At 45.1% G+C, this 21421-nt stretch overlaps 3 protein-coding genes across 3 annotated transcripts in view; 2 read left to right on the forward strand and 1 right to left on the reverse strand.

The window, feature by feature from the left end:
* The first annotated feature begins 1520 nt into the window (after window positions 1-1520).
* On the forward strand, window positions 1521-5468 carry TPRG1L (tumor protein p63 regulated 1 like). Its single transcript, XM_039367517.1, has 5 exons — window positions 1521-1786; window positions 2464-2555; window positions 2706-2882; window positions 3226-3379; window positions 3989-5468. Exons 1-5 carry the CDS (start codon window positions 1595-1597, stop codon window positions 4181-4183), a joined length of 810 nt encoding a protein of 269 aa, XP_039223451.1. The 5' UTR covers window positions 1521-1594; the 3' UTR covers window positions 4184-5468.
* Window positions 5469-5767: 299 nt separating this feature from the next.
* On the reverse strand, window positions 5768-16620 carry WRAP73 (WD repeat containing, antisense to TP73). The gene is made up of 13 exons (XM_039367516.1): window positions 16500-16620; window positions 15249-15359; window positions 14165-14317; window positions 12823-12939; window positions 10609-10681; window positions 9244-9347; window positions 8954-9040; window positions 8037-8171; window positions 7791-7868; window positions 7371-7476; window positions 7028-7153; window positions 6532-6723; window positions 5768-6180 (listed from the first exon to the last, which is right to left on the reverse strand). The coding sequence occupies exons 2-13, from the start codon at window positions 15318-15320 to the stop codon at window positions 6065-6067; spliced, it is 1359 nt and encodes a 452-aa protein (XP_039223450.1). The 5' UTR covers window positions 15321-15359; window positions 16500-16620; the 3' UTR covers window positions 5768-6064.
* Window positions 16621-20098: 3478 nt separating this feature from the next.
* The window catches only part of TP73 (tumor protein p73), a 28845-nt gene continuing 27522 nt past the window's right edge, over window positions 20099-21421 (forward strand). Inside the window, exon 1 of the mRNA XM_039367660.1 lies at window positions 20099-20116. The gene's annotated coding sequence lies outside the window, so the exon portion shown is untranslated. The remainder of the gene's footprint in view (window positions 20117-21421) is intronic.

The following is a 21421-nucleotide window of genomic DNA, read 5'->3' on the forward strand; positions in this document are numbered from 1 at the left end:
CTCAAACAAGTGTGCATTTCTGATGCTGAAAAGAGGAGCCACATCTGGTTCTTTATTTACAGAGGTCCAACATTCCCACCAGAAAGAAAAACCATGGGGTTTAAACCAATGACAGTTTCCCACCCACCCGTGGTGTCTTTTCCTTGGGATCTCCCTTTTGTGGGAAAAAAAAAGGGGGGGGGAAGGCGGATCAAACAGAAGGCCATTGTGTGGGACCTTGTCACATGTCAAAGGTGGGGTGGAAAATGGGGGCATTTAAAAAAAAAAACCAGGATCAATTGGTCCGAAGGCTTTAAACACTAAATTAAAATTACATTGAAGTTGAATTAAACTTAAGTTGAAATTAAATTAACAAACAGGAGAAACAAATTTGGATCACATGACGTAGCGGTGCTGCGACGGTCGTAAATCCAAAAGAAAGCAAAGGTCGTCCCGATTATAATAGACCTCTTGAATGCAATCCCAAAACATCTGGAGCATCACTGGAATACCGTGGATATTGACAAAAAAAAACCCATCAGTCAATTGCAAATGGCAGCTTGACTTGGCACGCCTTATGAGGAGACTTTTAAGACCATCAAACAGCCACATCTGGCCATCCCAGTTTTCTAGACGTGGACAAAAATGCCATGGTCTGAACATCTGGCTGGCTGGGCAACTAACCATATTAATAATAGTCAGTCAGACTGACAAATCTCCCATTTCTTACAAGCAGGAGGAAGGGAGGAAGGAAGGAAGGAAGGAAGGAAAAAAAAAGGAGAAAGAGAGAAGTCATTTAGTGACTGCGCAAACTCTGGCCCTCTCTCCACCTTGCTGTAAATCTGCCCCACTGCACAATCTTAGCTATAGGTTTATTTGCTCAGAGGTTTTTTTCCCCCAATATTGTTTGAAAACTTGCATGTGTTTATTGGCACGGTGCATCCTTCCATGAATGCAACTTGCACGCGTTTATTTGCAGGGTGCACCCTTCCATAAATTCAACTTGCACGCGTTTATTTACAGGGTACACCCTTCCAGGAAGGCAACTTGCACGCGTTTATTTGTAGGGTGCACCCTTCCATAAATTCAACTTGCACGCGTTTATTTAGAGTACACCCTTCCAGGAAGGCAACTTGCACGCATTTGTAGGGTGCACCGTTCCAGGAAGGCAACTTGCACGCGTTTATTTGCAGGGTGTACCCTTCCATAAATGCAACTTGCACGCGTTTATTTACAGAGTGTACCGTTCCAGGAAGGCAACTTGCACGTGTTTATTTACAGGGTGCACCTTTCCATAAATGCAACTTGCACGCGTTTATTTACAGGGTGCACCCTTCCAGGAAGGCAACTTGCACCTTCCAGAAATGCATTCTGACGCATAAGCAAGAGCATAACTGGGGAGGGGGGAAGAAAACACTTCCCGCACACTTAACCCGCCAGCGTTTGCCTCCGCGCGCGGGTCGGCGCCTCTCCACTCCTTCGTGAGTCTATGAGAGAGACTCCTCCGCGCGCCGGCCCCGCCCCTGTGGGCGGCGGTTGGCGCCTGCGCAGAAGGCGCCTAGCCCGGCAGCGAAGGGAGAGGCGCCGCTGGGGAGGCCGCGGCCCGCCGCCGGCCATGCTGCAGCTGCGGGACTCGGAGGAGGGCGCCGGGCCGGCGCTGCTGGTGCCGGCGGCCGAGGCCGACGTGCCCTTCACGCCGCCGGGAGACGTGGACGCCTCGCTGGGGGCGCCCCGGCAGACGCTGCGGCCGCTGAACGTCCGCAACCCCACCCGCGGGGGGCGCCTGAAGGAGTACTTCGTCTTCCGGGTGGGCGCGCGGGGGCGCATGCGCGGCGGGGAGGGAGGGAGGGGGAAGAGGGAGGAGGCCACGCCCTCCGGGAGAGGCTGCGTCCAGCTCTGGAGGCTCTACGGAATAAGATAACCTTTATTGTCATTTTTTTACTCTCTCTTTTCCTATCTATCTATCTATCTATCTATCTATCTATCTATCTATCTATCTATCTATCTATCTAAATTGTATTTATATAGCCACCTACCGGTATCTAAGAAAGTATGTAATTATATCTAAGTACTATGTATATTTCATATATGCCAGTATTAATAGTTGCATATTTTTCTAATATATTAATATAAAACTATATAACTACGCCTAATAGTAGCTATAAGTATATCTGTGCTGTCTCTCATAACACACATACACTTGTGCATGTGTGTGTGTGTGTATATTTATATAGGCACCTATCACAAAACAGGATTCCTGGAGATGTAAACCAAGTGTATATTACGTATGTGTGTGTGCATGTGTGTGTTTGCATGTGTGTATGTGTATATATATAGAGAGACAGACAGACTCCCTGGCTGGGGAATTCTGGGAGTTGAAGTCCACCAGTCTTAAAGTCCAGGAAGGTTGAGACACAGAGTGTTAGACCTAACATTGGTGAAACGAGGGGTTCAAAATGGCCCATTCTCTCTCTCTCCATTCAGCCGGGCACTATTGAACAGGCGGTCAACGAGATCCGGGTGGTGGTGATGCCTGTGGAGGACGGGGAGGTCCAGAGCGTCTGGCTGCTGACCGAGTAAGTCGGGGGGGGGGGCCCAAAGCCAGCTTCTGCCTAGACCCCAAAGCAGATCAGGATAAAAAAAAAAATAAACTTTTCCCAAAACTTCTTTTCTTAGAAGAAATGCTTAGCCACGCTGGCCTGCTTGCTTTTCCTCCCCTTTCGCAGGATCGACCACTGGAACAACGAGAAGGAGCGCCTGGTCCTGATTACCGACCGATCCCTCTTGATCTGTAAATACGACTTCATCAGCCTACAGTGCCTGCAAGTGACCAGAATCTCGCTTAATGCCGTCGACACCATTTCCACGGGCCAGTTTGAGTTTCCTCCCAAGTCGCTCAACAAGTACGTTCTCAAGAGAGTCGCAGGAGTCGGAAGGGGCCTCGGAGGTCATCTAGCCCAACCCCCTGCTCAAGCAGGAAGTCCCTACACCATTTCAGATAGGTGGCTGTCCGGTCTCTTCTGAAAAACCTCCAACTTCTGGTGGCCAGCTGTTCCACTGGTTAATTGTCCTTACCGTTAGGACGTTTCTCCTTCATTCCAGGTTGTTTCCATCCGTTGTTTCTTCTTTGGGGCAGCCCCTCAAATGCTGGAAGACCGCTATTACGTCCCCCCTAGTCTTTTTCTGGCCATTCCCAGTTCCTGCCTGTCTTGGTGTGAGCAAAGGTGTGCTTTCTTCCTTCACCAGGCGAGAAGGCGTCGGGATCCGAATCCAGTGGGACAAACAGAGCCGGGCTTCGTTCCTCAATCGATGGAATCCTTGGTCCAGCAACGTGCCCTACTCCACCTTTACCGAACACCCCATGGCTGATGCCGACGAGAAGATCGCCTCTTTGTGTCAGGTCAGATATTATCGTGTGTGTGTGTGTGTGTGTGTGTGTTTTTAAAGGAGTTTAGATGACTCGCAGTGGGAAGAAGGAAGTGGGCTGGCCAGCATCGTGAAAACCTGGTTTCTTTGAACTGGAAGAGGAAAAATAGTCCTTTATCTGCTTTGTATCTATGGAGATTCTCGGCCATCCGTTTTAGGAGGCAGGTGGACTTCCTTGCTTCTCCTTTGAAGACGTTTCGCTTCTCCTCCAAGAAGCTTCTCCAGCTCTGACTGGGTGGTGGAGAATGGAAGGATTTATACTCCTTGCAGACCGCTGGTCATTTGCCTCCTTTTAGAGAGCCGTTGAGGCCACTTGCAGGCTTGTCTGTGTCCTCGGGGTCACCTGAGTGGTGCAAATGGGTGTGGAACTGCTGAAAGGAAGAAGGCTCCACACCCATTTGCATCACTCAGGTGACCCCGAGGACAAAGAGAAGCCTCCAAGAGGCCTCAATGGCTCTCTAAAAGGATGCAAATGACCGGCTGTATGCAAGAAATATTTCCGAGGTTCTGCAGGGATGACACACTCTTTCAGCGTCCTTTCTCTCTCCCCCCCCCCAATACACACTTTCCTTTCCTTCTGCAGTTGGAGAACTTCAAAACCCAGCTGGTTCAGGCCGTCAAGAAGGCCCACAGGGAATGTCCTCTGCCAGGGCGGGCCAACGGCGTCCTGCTCCTGGAGAGACCGCTTCTGATCGAAACCTACGTGGGGTTGATGTCTTTCATCAACAACGAAGCCAAGCTGGGCTACTCCATGACCAGAGGGAAAATTGGATTCTGAAAAGCAGAGACGAGCTCACCGTCGCCCCCCCAGAAGAGTAGGGGGAAAAGAAAGCAAAAGCCCATGGATTTGTTTCCCCCCAGCTCGTCAAAAATGTCGCTGATCGTAAAGAAAAAAAAATCCCGACGGATTAAAAGGAGAGAGGAGTTGCCATCACACCAATCTTTCCTCCAATCCTTTCGTGTGTCTCCAATAAGACAATTCTATGTTTTCACGCATGCTCTGGAGTTCTCCCCTCCCCGTGTACATATTATCCTGGCTTTCCTTCTTGCGGGATCGCTAATTCTTTCCTGTGATAGCTTGAGAGTGGCTAATTCTTTCCCATGGTTTAAAAGGGATAGCTTGAGAATACGGGGAGCTTGTTAGGGTCTGCCGAGTTGCAACTAAATCATCTCCTCTCCTGCGAGCAAAGCACGAATTGAAACGGCTGGTCCACGTTTTAGACAACTTCCCCGCAGTCACACTAAAGACAAGTCACGCCAAGAACGACTTCTCACACGCCGTGAAATCCTGCACAATGGTGCTCGTTTCCTGGGAATTTGGCGCCGCACAGAATCCTGTTTTTGCATGGAGTGGGGGGGGAAAAAAGGGAATTTTCGATCAGCTTTAAAGACAGCTTGTCAGTCCAAAAGCGGAGTACTAAATTACCAAAGCCTGGGGTCTCGAAGCAAGAATGTAATTTTAGTCCAAAATGTCCAGTTTTTCTCTCTTGGTTTTTAAATCCACCCGGTGCTTAACGTGGGTGAATCCTAGAGGTGGAAACTCAAAAGGAAAATGTGAAAATGAAAGATTATTGGCTCATCCAGGCCAAAAGTCTTCAGACAAGAAATATATAGGATGGAAATCTCTACTGCCACGTGGGGAACAATCATTTTAGAAGCATGGATGTACTTTTCAATTTTTCCTATTTAATGTTTGCATTCCTTAAAATTTCTCAAGCAGGGCCTTTTTTAAGATGGCTGGACTTCCAACTCCCAGGATTCCCCAGCCAGCCATATTGGCTGAGGAATCCTGGGAGCTGAAGTCCTGGACATCTGAAAAGTGACCCGGCTGAGAAACACCGCCTTAAAAATCTATCCAGAACTGAAATTTCTGCTTCCCAAACAAAGATCCTCTTGATACCTCTTTGTAATTCGGCATTCTCTCGGTAGCGTTCACGGCGGACAAAAAAAAAGGCCGCTGAGATGACGCCGAGTGTGTGTCCTTGTTTGTGTTATAAGTTGTGTATACCGAAGCTTAATAAAACTGAAGTCCATATGAATCGCAGAAAGTATTAATCCATAAATCCTTTCCGTCTGGCTTTGTTTCAGTGGGAACCACTCAATGCTTTGATTGGCCTCGAGGATCAGGGGCCTGCGGGGGGGTTTTGCTGGCAATGGGTGGGCGCACTCACAAAATGGTTGCCGAGGCAGGCTCAGCCCCTTCGCAGTGGCTTTCCAGTCCCCCCCTATTCAGGGACCTGGCTGTCACACAATGTTTATCCCCCCCCCACACACAAACACATTCAAACAAAAGCAAAATAGAAACTGCTCTGCTTTACCCTCCATAGAACGCAAAATTGCCGCCTTCTCCTTTTGACCGCACTTTATACAACAAACACTTTTATTGAAAATTGGGGAAAACCACACAGGTTGCCCGCCGTAAAATATATACATCCTTTTAAGTTCCGTTTCACGGAAAGCAAATTCGAAACCAGGTCTCTCTGGAGCACTCCGTTTTATGTACAGATTTAAATTACACGTTTGTGCCTGGAAAACCAGACAAAGGTAAACAAATCGAGATAGAGTTGTTTCTTTTTCTCCGATTTCGGAGAACTGAAAGTTTAAAAACAACTGGCGATTAATTTTTTTTCTTTTTCACTTAGCTTCGCTTTGGGTCCGACTACTTTGCAGCTTCTCCTCCTTCTTCTAAGTAACAGAGGCAGAAATTGTCCTTGCTGAGAAGAATCAGGAAGTCCCCACTGGGGTGCCAGCAAAGCGAAGTCACTTTGAAGTCACCTGCGCACAAAACAGTAATATTTTTTTTAAATCATCCTTTTTTCTTTCGCAATAATTTCCAGCGTTTCAAGTACGCCCTTTGTAAACAGTATCTAGTAGCCAAAACGTGCCTTAATGGGAGCGATCAAACCACAGTGGGGTCTCAATGTTTGGCCTCTGTAAACTTTTGAGGGTGGAAGTTCGTTCTCTGAGTTTGTGGGTTGGTTTCTGAACCACAAGCCCGGAGTATGAACCTCCACCCTCATCCTCCCCCATGAGTGACAGGTATATTCATTTGTCAACTTCTTCAGTTTAAATTCCGGTGCAAAATAAATGCCGGAGTTATTACAAGGTACGGCTTTGCTCGTTTACCTTCCATGGGTATCTGCACGGATGAGCATCCTGCTGGAGACCAGAGGTAGACTTTCGTATTGCCGGTGCACAGAGCGAGCCGAGATCGATGGGGGTCCCACTGGAACAGCTGAACGGGACCCAAATGCTCCAGGACCACAGCGTGCTTCATCTTTTGAACGTCCCAGATCCAGACGGTGTTTGGGAGGTTGTCTGTTAAAAAAAGAACACAACGAGACAATAAGAAATAATGGCCTTACAGTCAAACATATTCCTAACTGAAAGGTTGAGTTGGGTGTTTTAAAAAAATCCTTTTTTTAATATTCTCATTCATGCCGATTTTAAGTCAGTAACCTTTAAACAAGCTGGTGGAAACTTACTAGCTAGCTTTATCTCAAGTTTAAGATAACTGGCTTAAAATAGCCATGAATGAAATCTGAACTGTGGCAGGGTTTGGGGGGGCCTCCATATAAGTTTTAACACATTATTATTATTTTATTTTTATTATTATTCTGACCGTTTTTGGTTGCTAGGAAACTGCTATCCGAACTGAAAGCTAACGTCGCGACGCCAATCCTAGGATTAGCCCGATCCGTGGGAGGCTGGATGTGGTGCAAAGAAAGGGGGGCCTGGACGACTTCGTCTGAAATGGAAACAAAAACAAGATATTTACTTCACATTTGCTCCTAGTTTTAACCCCTTTTACTTTGGTCTACTTTTCTTTCAGGCGGTGTTTTTTTTTTTTCAAACTCGGCAACTTGGAAGACCTGTGGACTTCAACTCCCAGAATTCCCCAGCCAGCACAGCTGGCTGGGGAATTCTGGGAGTTGAAGTCCACCCACCTGAACTCCCAAACTTACATTTCGTCTTTCGGCTGAAGAGGGCACTCGCCATTCTTTTGCTGGGTGGAAATGTCAGTTTCTCTAAGTCCACCGCTGGGGTTTTCTCCACTTCCTTGTACACAACCTAAACGGGAAGTTCAATCGGGGTGGGGTCATTCACAAAAGCACAACGTGAACCAAAATGGATCATAACGCAATAACAGAGTTGGAAGGGACCTTGGAGATCTTCTAGTCCATCCCCCTGCTCAAGCAGGAAACCCTGTACTCTTCCAGATAAATGACTGTCCAATCTCTTCTTGAAAAGCCGTAAAATGGGGCCCAAACTCCCTTTAGTCAACGTCTCACTTAGCAGCCTAAATTCTGGGCTCCGTTGCGGTCGTAAGGCGAGGACTCCCTGTACTGCAGTCCCTAAACCGTGTACGAAATCGGAATTCTTACAGGTTTGGGATGAGTGACGGTGAGGGGATGGTCAAATTCGGCAATCTTCGTCCAGGTCACGTGGTTCAAGATCCGGACCTGATGAAAAGAAAATATGCCAATTTTTTCCCCGATCGTTGAGAAACCCATAGTAAAATAAAATAAAATAAAATCTCATTAAATGTGGCCTAGCATTTAGGATATATTTTGGACCCTGCACAACGGGGAAATTGGGGGGAAGGGAGGGGCAGGTTTGGCCAAGCTCACCTTTCCGTCGTAGCTGCCAATCGCCAAAAACTGACTGCTGGGGCTCCAGGTGAGGGATTTCACCCCCAAGGACCATTCGTAAGCGCTGTAGGTCGAAAGGAGGCGTCCGTCGAGGGAATAAAGCAGGACTTTATACTGGTAAAAAAAGAAAAAAGGATATAAAACCGACCATATTCTAAGAGGATAAGCAACTAAGATGAGGAGAAGCCTGGAGACTAAAACACACGAAGAACGGCTGCAGGATTTGGGTTTGGCCAGTCTAAGAGAAAAGAGGGACTGGGGGGTGGGGGGGGAGGACATGATAGCAGCGGTCCAGTATCTCAGGGGCTGCCCCAAAGAAGAGGGAGTCAAGCTATTTTCCAAAGCACCTGAAGGCAGGACAAGAAACAACGGATGGAAACTAAGCAAGGAGAGAAGCAACCTGGAATTAAGGAGAAGCTTCCTGACAGGACGATTAACCAGTGGAACAGCTGGCCACCAGAAGTTGTGGGTGCTCCATCATTGGAGGCTTTTAAGAAGAGATTGGACAGCCATTTGTCTGGAATGGTCTAGGGTTTCCTGCTTGAGCAGGGGGCTGGACTAGAAGACCTCCAAGGTCCCTTCCAGCTCTTACTCTTGATTTATTGAAATGGTATAGGGTCTCTTGCTTGACTTCACAACCATCCATTTAGTGACTGTTCGAAATTGCAACGATTTACAACTCTCCCTTCCCTTACAAACTGCCACAGCATCCTTATGAAAACACAATCAAAATTTGGGCACTTGGTAACCGGCGTGTATTTATGACAACTTGCAATAAATGTCACCGTTGCCATAAAGTTAGAGCTGTGTGTGAGTTTGCGGTGGGGACTACCTCACGAGACTGTCAGAATGGCTCGAACTGATTTAGCGGAAGCAGCGGGTGTGAATCTGCTCACCTCCAGGCAGCTGTCCCACACGGCCAGCACGCAGCCGTTGGGGGCCCAGTCGATTCCAGTGGCGTCCTGGGTCTCAGTCTCAAAATGCTTGGGAGACAAAACAAGAGAAAATAAGGAAAACCAGGTTGGGACTGGGACATCTTTTACCTGGCGTGGGAAAAAACCTCCGATGACCCCTGAACCAGGGATTTTTGCCTCAACTCAGAAGAAAAATACTGGACAAAGCAGGCTGGGAATCCCGCAAACCACCATCAAAGAGGTCATGAAGTCCAGGAAATGGGACTTCTTACTCTCAAAAGCTGCCAGTCGCTGCAGACAAAAAGGCTGACGTGATCTTTGCAGTCCCTCCGTTCCACCAGGGCCAGGTAGCGCCCGTCTTTCGTGAAAGCCAGGCCTGCCAAATAATAAAATAAAATAAAATAAAATAATAAAATAAAATAAAAATAAAAAATAAAATAAATAAAATTAAATTAAAATAAAAAATAAAATAAAATAATAAAATAAAATAAATAATAAAATAAAATAAATAATAAAATAATAAATAAAATAATAAAATATAAAATAAAATAAAATAATAAAATAAATAAAATAATAAAATAAAATAAAATGTTAAAATATAAAATAAAATAAAGCAAATCATAAAATACAATAAATAAAATAATAAACAAAGTAAAAACATAAAAAGCAGTAAATACAATACTATAAATAATAAATAAAATAATAAAATAAATGATAAAATACAATACAATGAAATAAAATAATAAAGGTTAAAATATAAAATAAAACAAGGTAAAGGATAAAATACAATAAAATAGTAAATAAATTAAACTAAAAACAAAAAATAATAAATAAAATACAATAAATAATAAGTAAAAATAAAATATAAAATACAATAAATAAATAAAATAAAAAAACAAAAAATAATAAAATATAAAATAAAATAAAGTAAATTAAAATACACAATACAATACAATAAAATGATTTTTCATGGAATGGGGAATTAAATGACCCATACCAAGAAAACGACAAAAAGGATCAAGGGAAAAACAATATTTGGATAGGAGTAATGTTCTGTATATTTTTACACATACAAACACACACAAACAACACACACAATACACGTATATATTTTATTTTATATATATAAATATGTGTGCATATATATTATTTTATATAAACAGGACAGGTGAACTCCAGCTGACGGAGCAGATATTTAGCGTGGCTCCTGTGAAAGGCTGCAGACAGGTTAAAAACGACACAAAAATGTCATGTGGTTTTGTATTGTTGTGTTTTTTTTCCCCCTGGCTGGGTATTACTATGGAGCTCTGGCATTTCCCCCGCCTGAAAACAGCTGTGTTGTTTTCCTCTCCAGGCACAAAAGGATCCTGCGGAAAGTCCCTCAAGCATTTGCAGGCAGGACGCACGCCGGCTTCGGCCTGCAAGTTGTGGAACCATCTTAAATGATTGGCTAACCAAGCATCAAGGCTTGTTCGGCAAACCGCAGTTTTAAAACCCCAGAATCCTAGTGCTGGGAGGGACCTTGGAGGTCTTCTAGTCCAGCCCCCTGCTCAAGCAGGAGAACCTATACACCGTCTCGATTGAAATGAAATAAAACAAAATCGAAATAAAATCTGAATTTCGTCCACTTCACTTACCCTGCTGGCAAGCTTTGGGGTATTTGATGTAGGACACTGATTTTGTACACAGGGACCAGACAGTGATCCGTAGCTGTTCAAAGGGAGACGGGAAAAAAAGGGTCAATTTAGTTTTTTTGTGTATGTGATGAACGAGGAAATTTCCTAAGGACTTTTCCTTCTTGGCCCCACCTCCGTTCAACTCTTTGATTTGTCTTTATTTTATTCTTTTCTTTTTTTTAATCAGCCAGGATGGCTGCCACGTTAATCAACTTGACCATTTAAAAAAAACTTGGATTATTTTTTTTTTAACAACTAGAGCCAACTAGGATTCTAGAACAGGAATTTTTCTCGGTAGAAAACAGCAGAGAGAGAAAAGAACGAACAGTCCCTGACTTATTACCATTCATTTAGTGACGGAAGTTACTACAGCACTAAAAAGATTTGACTACCTGCCTAACACGGATAATTCTGGACTTAGTTTGAAATTACGGCATTGAAAAAAGTGACTTACAACTGTTTTTCACACTTACGACCGTGGTCATGTGATCCCCGTGGTCATGGGATGAAAATTCAGGCCCTTGGCGATCCGGCTCATATTTATGACGGTCACAGTGTCTGGGGAGGGGGTGTCACGCGATTCCCTTTTTGCGACCGCTTGATCAGGAAAGTGAATGGGGAAGCCAGATTCATTTTACAACTGCTTGACTAACTTAACTGCAGTGATTCTCTTAACATCGGCAGCTAGGGAGGTCGTAAAACGGGGCTAAACCCACTTAACAACGGTCGTGCTTAGCAACGGAAATTTCGGGCACAAAATTGAGGACTTGCCTGTAACGAGGGATGCACCGGCAGGACCCAACTGTTTTTTTGACCTGCTTTCTGTTTTTCCAAAACAGACCCCCGGCTTTTTTCCCCCCCCCCCAAACCCACATGGCTTAACGCACGTGAACCGGCCTCACCTCTTCGTGATCGGGTGTCGGGCACGGGTGCACAGCTGCTCTTCGGAAGGGAGAAAACAGCAGCATTGTTGAAATACCGAAAACAAAAGCAGCTGAAAAGCAGCAATGAGACGGATCTGCTCCAGAAAGAGAGCGGGGAGAGGAATTGGACCCGGTTTTGACAAGGCCGGGCAGCTGGAAAAGCAGCCCCCTCCGTCCCACGAAGACCCCGCACTCCCAGCGCCCGGCGTGCCTGATGGACCTCGACTTTATCCCAGACTTGACGGGGTCAAGTTACCCAGAAGGGGCAGGGTCTGCTAGCCAGGGATTTCTGGGGGGGGGGGCAGCTGGCTGAGCGCAAGCCCGCCGGGGGTCAAGGCAAGTTCTCCAGCCTGAGATGGAGCATTTCCTCATCCGCCCCCGTCTCCACCTGCCGCTGGGAAGCAGATCCCGAGCGATCGACCCCTTCCCAAGACCCTGGGAACGGTGCAGAGAAGAGCAGCGAGGAGGATTGGGGGGGGGGCTAAAACATACGAAGAACTGGCCACAGCTGCTTTAATGGAAAGAGGGGCCAGGGGCTCCTACAAAGAAGAGAGAGGGGGGGATCCCACCTATTCTCCAAAGCACCAGAAGGCAGGACAAGAAGTGATGGATGGAGAGATCATAAGTATGAGTCAGTTGCCCAAGTGTCCGGATTTGGATCACGTGACCCCTGGAATTGCTGCAACGGTCTTACGTGTGAAAAACGGTCACAGGTCCCTTGTTTTCAATGCCATCACAAAACGAAACGTTGCTAAGCCGAGAACTACCTGTCGTATATTTAGACAAAATTTGGAATCTCCTGTCAATTCTTTGCCAGGTTTTTTTTTTTGTTTTGTTTTTAATCCCCGTACGGATCGAAACAATTTTCAATTTAAAATAAACACCCACAAAAAAAAAAAAACCCTGAAAAGGCAAAGGATGGACACTAAATGGAAAGTCCGGAACTTTTAATCATTTCCTTTGTCGTTTTAATTTTCTTTTTTTAAATATAGAGGTTCTGGTTATTAGGAGCCTTTGAGTGGGGGAGATGCTGGATTCCTTAAGACCAAATTTGGCGGCTTAACTAACTTTAGGCAGTGTTTTTTCCTGCAACCAGCCACACCCCTAATCCTAGATAGCAGGAAAAGGCATCAGCTGTTTCTCTCTTTTTTAAAAAAAGAAGAACACAGCAAGCTATTTAGGGGCTCCGAGGCAGACGGGAGCATTCAGAGCTCTTGGGAGAAGACACCCCCTCCCCTGATTTCACACCCACGTGGAATTCGGTGGTGTTCAGGATGTGACGCCCGTCGGGACTCCAGGACGAGGCCACCAACCCGGCCGAGCCTTCGTCGATTTTGCAGTGCCAGTCGGGGTGTTCCAAGCACCAGACCTAAGGAAGGCAAAAACATCCCACTTCTAATGAGGACTCTTGCCCTGGATAGGGGGTTGGACTAGAGGACCTCCAAGGTGCCCTTCCAACCCTGTGATTCTATGCTTCTCGGTCTCCAGCCGAGAGATTCGAACTCCTGGCATAAAGAACGGGAATATCCACCGCGATCATGAAGGACTGTGGTTGGACCCTGCTACAAAAGTAAGCTTTTTTCTCTCTCTCTCTCTCTCTTCATATGCAGATAGTCCTTGACTTACGACAGTTTGTTTAGGTCCACTTAACAACTGTGTTAGTCCCTTATCAACTGCAGTGATTCGTTCAACAACGGTGGCAAGAAAAGTCGTAAAACCAGGCCAGACTCGCTTAACAAATTTCTCTACTCAGCAACACAAATTCTGGGCCCAACTGCTGTCGTTAAATTGAGGACCACCTGCATTACGATTTAATACTAATAAATATTATTCAATATTGTCTAATAAATACATACGAATCAATGGAGTCGCCGTTTAATAAAGAGAGCCGTGTGCCGTTTTTTTTAAAGGCCATCAGGAAAGTGTAGGAAAAGTAATTTTTTCCCCCTCTAAAGATGCATACTTTTGTACAACATCTGTCTAGTTTTGTGCAAGAGGCAAAGATCACACATTTTAACATTTGGAGTGGGGGGGGGGGGAGAAAGGCATCTTGTCCTGCTTCTTAAAAAAAAAAGCCAGAATGGGCCCGAATTCTGATCCTATGACCTTGGCAACTAATTGCAGGTCTATTTTTTTTTTTTAGCACCGTTGTAACTTGGGACGGTCGCTAAAGGAACGGTCATAAATCAAGGGCTCCCTATTCCCCTAGTCATGTCCCTTTTTTTCAGCTACCCTCATGTTTTTTTTCAGTGCCGTTGTAACGTCGAACGGTCAATAAACAAACTGTTGTAAGCCGAGGACTTCCTGTGCATTGGGCAGAACTGCAGAATGCCTTTACAGCTGTGTATTTTTCCTTTAAATAGGCACGCTGCTCTTCCCAAATTGCAAAAAATTGTGACTTTTTCCAGGGAAAACGCAATCCGTTTCCAATTCCACCTCTCTCCACCAGAGGGTGCTATGCTCCCTTTTCTCCTTGAAATCGACTGCAAAAATCTGTTTTTTTTTTAAGACATTCCCCCTCTTTTTTAATTTAGCTTTAATTTAATTAAAGGCCAGATGAGGGACAAATCCATCACAAACCCCTAAGTACACACCTGCACGATTCCACGTTTATACATGGCGCAAAAGATAAACAGGGAGTCGGAAGACCACTCAATATGCTGGATTTGATCCAGGCAGGTAAAGAGTTGCAAAATTTGAAGCGTGCTGACATCTCGGATCACCAAACGGTATTGTACCCCAGACGCCTGAAAAATTATCATTTTAAACACAGCTTAATCATTTTTTACCATAAAGACAGAGGCACAACGTCTCTTAAAATCCCAAAGATATTTTAACTCTCCCTCCAGTTTCAACTGGCACCGAGAGATTATGGGCATTGTAGCACCAAAACATTTGCTTCACCGCAGCCCAATTTTAAGAATAATTTATTAAATAAATATGCCACTCGACTCAGCGGTTGATCATTGTTAAGAACATTTTTAAAGCAGCAATGTTTTTAATTCCCTAGCATAAATAAACGGGTTAAATTTACAGAGGGTAGAAATTTCAATATAGATACGTAAGAGATGTAAAAAAAAAAAATCCCTAGATTTTACTTGATGTTTTTAAACGGCAATATTAGAAATACTGCATTCATTTGATTCCCTTTAAGATTATTTGATGATTGAATTGTTTTACGTTAATCAGCTGGGGCCAAATCTAATTCACGCATAATCCTAAATTACAACAGTTTACTTTTTTTAAAATTTAGCACAACTTGCAAACTTGGCTTTAGCTGTTAAGCCCACCTTTCCAAAGATTGGTTAAAAGGACTCTGTGTAATTTATTGTTTTCATCAAAAGGCAATATTGCAAACAAATAAGCTTTTAATGAAGATTTTCCCCTTCCAGGATATAAGCCAAATATTATTTTTCCTCGTCGTAAGAGAAATTGACTTCACAAAATTGGCATTTAGCCCAAATGCATTCTGCCCCCTTGCAACTGTCCTGCATAAATCATGATTTTTGACTTATTGCACAAACCTCAGCAATGCCAGCTTATTCAACAAACCAACGTGAAGCAAACCAGGATTTAATGCAATGCCTGACCTGAACATAAACTGGCAGAAAGAGGCAAATTATAAGGAAAAAGACACACAACCAAATCACACTGCACAACTTACAAATGTCTACTCACCATGTATTTGCCATCTGGGGAAAATTTGCACAAGTGGTTGGAGGCTTTAAAGAGTTCAGAAAAATTCACCATGGTTCAACTTCACAGAGGGACAGACCTCTGCTGCAGGAACTGAAATACACAGTTGTAAAAAAAAACAAAACACTTTTATTTAAAGGAAAAACAAAAAGACTTACAATGAGGTGTGTTAGACAGCCTCCTATCCTAAAGAATCTCCTTCCATTAAATAAATCAGTGTATTATTCAAAAGGCGAGCTGTTTCTCTTCCAAACGAAACAAAGAAATGATAACGGAAGCGGACAAAATCATGATAAGGACCCCCCTTAAATATCCCAGCGTCCCCTGAATTAGAAAATACGTCGATCTCTGCCCAGCTCCAATTTTTGCAAAACGATCATGCATAATAATAACAAGAGTTAGGGGAAAAAAAATAAGTGCATTAAATGCAGATTATAAAAGTTCTCCCCCCCCCCCCGAAATGACTGAAGCATCCCCAAATTTAGCAGCTTCTAATTCTGCAGAGCAAAAATGGGCACCCCTAAAAAAAAATAAAATACTGCAATTACACATTTAAAAAAAATAGAGACAAGAGGAAGAGGGAGGGGGTTTTCCTAAAGGAAGGGGAGCAGCAATGGGGGACCCCAAAATAGGATTAATACAAGCCCCCCCCATGACAAATATCTAAGAATAATTTTTAAAAAATCTTTTTTTCAAGAGGATCTATAAATCTCACACTAATCTTCGGGGGAGGGGCTGCTCTCCCCTAAAATATATATTAGGGCACCCCAATTTTTTTCTCCCCTTAAAAAAATCCTTTTTAAAAGGATGCTATGCAGACTGCTGCAAGTTCCCAGGAAGTTAGAAAATTGGCAGTTAGCAATTGTAAGAAAATAGTTATAATTTAAATAAGTCTTGGAATGATTAATTCCAATGAATTGGCACTGAATTATGAAAAATGCAAATTATTTCCCACCCAAAATAAAGGGGGAAGGAAAAGTTCCTAATTTGGGGGGGGGAGGGAATGGGGAGAGGCCCCAAGAAGGAGACCCTCAAATGGGGGGGCTGCAAAAAAGGGAGGAGTCCCCTCAGTTGTAAATGGAGACCCCCTTCAGTACAAAAGGGGGGGCTGAATAGAGCTTCCCCTTAAGCCTGGCAAGGGAAAGAAGCAGGGGGGGGAAAGGGAGCCCCCTCCCCATAAATTGGGGGCCTGGGTAAGAAAAGGAGGGGCTGAAGTGGGCGGGGCTTCAGCACCCTGAGGCGACGACGCGGAGTCCCCCCTCAATTTGGCGGCGGCATCTCCCGCCTGCCGCCGCCTCTGGCCCGCTTCGAAGGCGTCAACCAATCAGGAGCCTCTTCCCCCGGCCGGAAGAGGCGGGAGAAGAGGCGGCCGGAAACAGCCAGGGGCACGATGGGAGATGTAGTCTGGGCAGGGAGAGGCTTGTCTGCCCGCTTAGGGAAAGCGATGGAGTTCTGTTTGTTTGGATTTCCTGCAAAAATCAGGCTTTTTTTTTTTTCTCTTCCATTTGTTTTTTCAAATAGGCCCATTAATTGTTATAATATCCGGGATGCGTTCGCTAGAGGGGTGAAAGATGGTTAAGAACCTGGCGTAGTTTTTGCAACCTGGCTTACAGCAAAGGAAATTTTAGCCCAATTTTAGTTGCTAGTTGAGGATTATCTGTAAAATTGCCATTAATGGATTTACCAGCAGACTGATGCGAATCAATCAACTATCTATCAGTCTATCCATCCATTATCTATATCACTATATCTCTATCACTATCTCTCTATTTATACCTCTCTCTCTATATATATACATTACTATATCTAACTCTCTCTCTCTCTCTACATCAAGGGTCTTCAAACTTGACAACTTTAAGACTTGTGGACTTCAACTCCCAGAATTCCTCAGCCAGGCCTGGCTGAGGAATTCTGGGAATTGAAGTCCACAAGTCTTAAAGTTGCCAAGTTTGAAGACCCCTGCTCTACATCTATCTATATCTATCTATTCTCTATATATGCATCTATATCTATCTGTATCTCTTTGTTACTATCTAACTCATCCCTCTCTATACACACACACACACATATATCTCTCCGTGTCTATCTCTATTTCTCTCTATCCATCCAACTCTCTCTCTCTCTCTCTCTCTCTCTCTCTCTCTCTCTCTCTCTCTCTCTGTGTGTGTGTGTGTGTGTGTGTGTGTGTGTGTGTGTGTCGCCCTCGCTCCGGGTTAGCAATTAATCGGGTCTCGACTGTATTTGAAAAGCTCTGAGTGAATTATAAATCCATATAATTACGAAGTCCCCCCTCCCCCGCGCACATGCTTTATAGAAAGAGTTCAGGTAAACAAATGAACACCTAACACTCAGGAACACACAACACACAATTATCCATAAAGACAGCCGCGAAATGTCGGTTGCGCGTGGATATCTTTTTTAAAAAGGTCCCTTTTCTTGAACAGATCACTCTGGGAATATTTTGAGCACGTAGCTGCTGCTATTATTATTATTATTATTATTATTATTATTATTATTATTATTATTATTATTATTATTATTATTATTATTATTATTATTATTATTATTATTATCAAATAACCGGGCCATCCATTATGCCAGTTTTATTGGGTGGAGCGCTAAACGCGGCGGAGGAAAACAAAAATACACGCAACAAACCAACTAATTTTCTATCGTTGGTCATCATGCGGCTAGGAGCTAGTTTATATTTTTCGTCCATCAGCGTCTTTTAAGCCTCCCTTCGCGATTCCAGGAAAACCAACTTTATTTTAAACCAAAGGCCCCATAGAGAGGATAATTATCCGATGGGGCGTTTTGGTCGAAGCAGAAAAAAGTGGAGACATTCATTGACATTAAAATGGATATTTTTTTTAAAAAAAAGGTGAAATTGGGGTGAGCTAAGGTTTCGTGGGAGGGGTCCGAGAGAGTTGGGAAGGTGGTTTTTTTTTTTGTTTTTTTTTTTGAGAAATTTGGGATTTCAGAAGCAAAGGATCTTAAGCCAATACGAGTAAGAATAAATCGGCAGGGTCAGGGTTTAGAGAAAGAATATAAAATATAAAATAAATGTAGAACACAAAACACAAAATATACAACTAAAATATAAAATATAAAAGTACAACTGCCCAAGGTCCAGTGTGATGGGCGGTATAGAAATCTGATCAATAAAAGACAGGATAGAATTTTCCACCGAGTCATGAGTTACAAAACAAAAATCGCACCACAAACGGTAGAATCGCGTCCTAAACGGAGTAATTCATAAAACGATAGCAGATCTCCAGCGCGCTCCATCCAGCAATAATAAAATCCTTTTTAAAAAGGAAGGAAGGAAGATTCCACGCCAATATATATTTATTCTTTATTTTTTGTCCAATTATAAAAGCATTTTCCCTCCACGAATTATGAGAATCAATAGGAGTAAAAAAAAAGAACGAAAGGCGAAAGTTTTTAAAATCTCCTTTTCGGCCCATTTGACAGTGTGTGTGTGCGTGTGTGTGCTAGAGCGCGCGCGCCTGTGTGTATACACAGAAACACACACACACACATATATAGATACACATTCTTCTTTATCATTTCTAGAGCACAAACCACTCTTGGAGAATCCTCGTTTATCAGGCGAATTACAAAAAATATTTTTTTAAAAAAGAAAAATTAATTAAAAAAAAAAGAAAATTAAAAGTGAGATATTCGTGTGCCGATTCGGGAAGCCAGAGACTGCTGAAAGGCTGTTACACACACACACACACACACCACCACCACCACCACCACCACCACCACCACCATTTCTTAAAAGAAAAACACCCCAAATTTCAAGGCATCGCCATTCAAAATTCCTCCCGCCGTGTAAAAAATAAAAATGAAAATAATCTCTCAAGTTTGCTGGCTTCCTGATCTTCCTGGTCGTGGGAAGGACACAAGAGTCGCGTGTTTAGCCTCTGGACGGCCGCCGCTGCTTGCAAACCACATGAGAAACCCGCCCGGCTCTTTAAATCAACCCCATCGCGCGCGCGCGCACACCCCCGCCTTGACTCTTACCCCGTTCACACGACCCGCTTCCCCTTGCGGGGAAACGGTGCACCCTTGCACCCTAAAAATAGGCGGGGGAGGCAAGGGAGAGGGCGGACTACAACTCCCCTCATCCCGAGGGACCCAGTCTCCCACGTTCACCGCCTCCCCCCAGATCCCCCAACACTGGAGACAGGATGATAGGCATTGTGTTCCAAGATTGGAGACACCTGTGACTCCGAGTGGGGGAGAAAGGTAGAGGGGGGGAAGGGGAGGGGGCCAACCCATCCTCCCCAGCCCTCCAGCCCTCCCTCCCTCCTCCCTGCAGGGGAGAGGTCGGACTACAATCCCCCTCATCCTGAGGGACCCCAATCTCCCGTGCCCACCGCTTCCCCCTCCTCCCAGGTCTCCAACACCGGGGACAGGATGATGGGCATTGTGTTCCAGGATTGGAGAACCCTGTGAATCCGGGTGGGGGGAGAAAGGTAGAGGGGGGAAAGGGGGAGGGGGCAACCCATCCTCCCCTTCTCCCCCTCCCCTCCCTCCCTCCCTCCCTCCTTCGCTCCGCTTCGCTTCTCTTTCCTTTCCCGCCGCTCGCCGCGGAAATGGCGCGGTTGCTCCCAGCGCTTGGCACGCCGAGCTGAACACGTCTGCAACGCGCCCAGCCTTGCCCGGGGGTCTCTAGCAGGGACCGGGGCATGCAGGCGGCAGCCCGACCTCTCCCCGTGCCAAGGGGGGCGACCCGGGGGGCTTCAGGACCATCGCGGCAGGGGAAGGACCCTTCCCACGACCAGCTTGGCACCAGCCGAGTCCCGGAGTTTGCCTGCCTTTAGATGCCCACCGACCAGGTAGGAGAGCAAAAGGAGAAGGGGAGCCGCTGAAATTGGGGGTGACGGGGAGGGGGGGAAGACTCCCCCCCCTTGGGGTGCCCTGCTGGGCAACGACACCCTTGTTCCGGTGGGGAGGTGCTGCGTTCACACAACCCCTGGGAATTGGAGCGAGGGGGAGCGGAAAGACCGCTAGGAACCGTTAGGAGTCTCGAAAACCCAATTCTGGGAGGAAGCAGGGATGGGTGCGGGCGTTCTCACGACCCTTGTAACCTGGGTTCTGAATTGAAAGCCTGTATCTGGCTGGGCCCGAGGGCGGTGGGTCACAAACCAACCCAGGTTTGGAATCAGCAAAGAAGGGAGTGGAGAGTAAACCCGATCCAATCGCTGGCTGTTCTGATCAGGTCTAGGGCTTGTGTGAACGTGCCCTAGGGTGAATCGTCTTTATACTGGACCCGCTAAAAGAGTGGAGGGGATGGAAATGGAGACAAGACACAATTTTATAATGGCAAGACAAGTCGTCAAATGGGAGGCAAGGCTGACTTAACAAACGCCTCGTTTAGTGGCAGAATTTTTTTCCCAGGTCGGTTGTGGTCATAAGTCAAGGATTACCTGTGCCTATGTTTGTCTGTTTGTTTGTTTGTTTTGCAAAAGCCAGATCAACCCTACCTAACTCTTCCCCACCGTTTTAACACAGGTTAAACCGCAACCTTTGTTTTGTTTTTTTAACACAATACATCCAATGTTTGCAAGCCGCAAGGCTTGGCTGTGAAGCCCAATTCATGGAAGCCTCCAGGATATATAACCCTGGCTGATTGGTCCAGGGATCTGTTTACGGAGGCAGTTGCTGTTGAGGATAATGTATCCAGGTTTAAGATATTGGATACCTGGGTTTGAAAACGCAACAGAAATAAGCTTAAAACGTTATTCCCTAGTGAAACGTGGTGGTGGTGGTGGGGAAACACACACACACACACACACCAGAGGCTTCAAAAAGGAGATTTAATAGCAGCGCATCTGTTGCTTCTGATGCGCTGAAGCGGTTTTCTTGCAGGCAAAAAAAAAATTAAACCACCAGGTATGAAATAGCTCAATGCTTGCTTTCCAAATTCTTGATTAGATTGATTTGCAGAAGCGAAGCCAACATTTAAAAAAACAACTCCCAAATAAGCACTCATTTAAGACCCTTGTGGTTTGTCCGCCGAGCTAGCCATAAACCAGGATCGAGTCATGATTCGCCCAGCAAAAATGAAAGAAGATTAAAAAATAGCATTGAGTGTTTTCCGAGAGGCCTACGAAGGAATTCTCAAAATTACTCTCGGCTAG

Source organism: Crotalus tigris, unplaced genomic scaffold (assembly GCF_016545835.1).
Source record: "Crotalus tigris isolate CLP2741 ecotype Arizona unplaced genomic scaffold, ASM1654583v1 scf7180000020588.15403103151:6194809, whole genome shotgun sequence".
Lineage (NCBI taxonomy): Eukaryota > Metazoa > Chordata > Lepidosauria > Squamata > Viperidae > Crotalus > Crotalus tigris.

Excerpts from the sequence above, each read along its gene's own strand:
- TPRG1L (XM_039367517.1), top strand. The coding sequence starts at position 1,595 with ATGCTGCAGCTGCGGGACTCGGAGGAGGGCGCCGGGCCGGCGCTGCTG. Across the intron at positions 1,787-2,463 it reads AGGAGTACTTCGTCTTCCGG|CCGGGCACTATTGAACAGGC; the intron begins GTGGGCGCGCGG and ends CTCTCCATTCAG. Across the intron at positions 3,380-3,988 it reads AGATCGCCTCTTTGTGTCAG|TTGGAGAACTTCAAAACCCA; the intron begins GTCAGATATTAT and ends TTCCTTCTGCAG.
- WRAP73 (XM_039367516.1), bottom strand. The coding sequence starts at position 15,320 with ATGGTGAATTTTTCTGAACTCTTTAAAGCCTCCAACCACTTGTGCAAA. Across the intron at positions 14,318-15,248 it reads CCCCAGATGGCAAATACATG|GCGTCTGGGGTACAATACCG; the intron begins GTGAGTAGACAT and ends ATAATTTTTCAG. Across the intron at positions 6,181-6,531 it reads CGTGCAGATACCCATGGAAG|GTGACTTCAAAGTGACTTCG; the intron begins GTAAACGAGCAA and ends TTTTGTGCGCAG.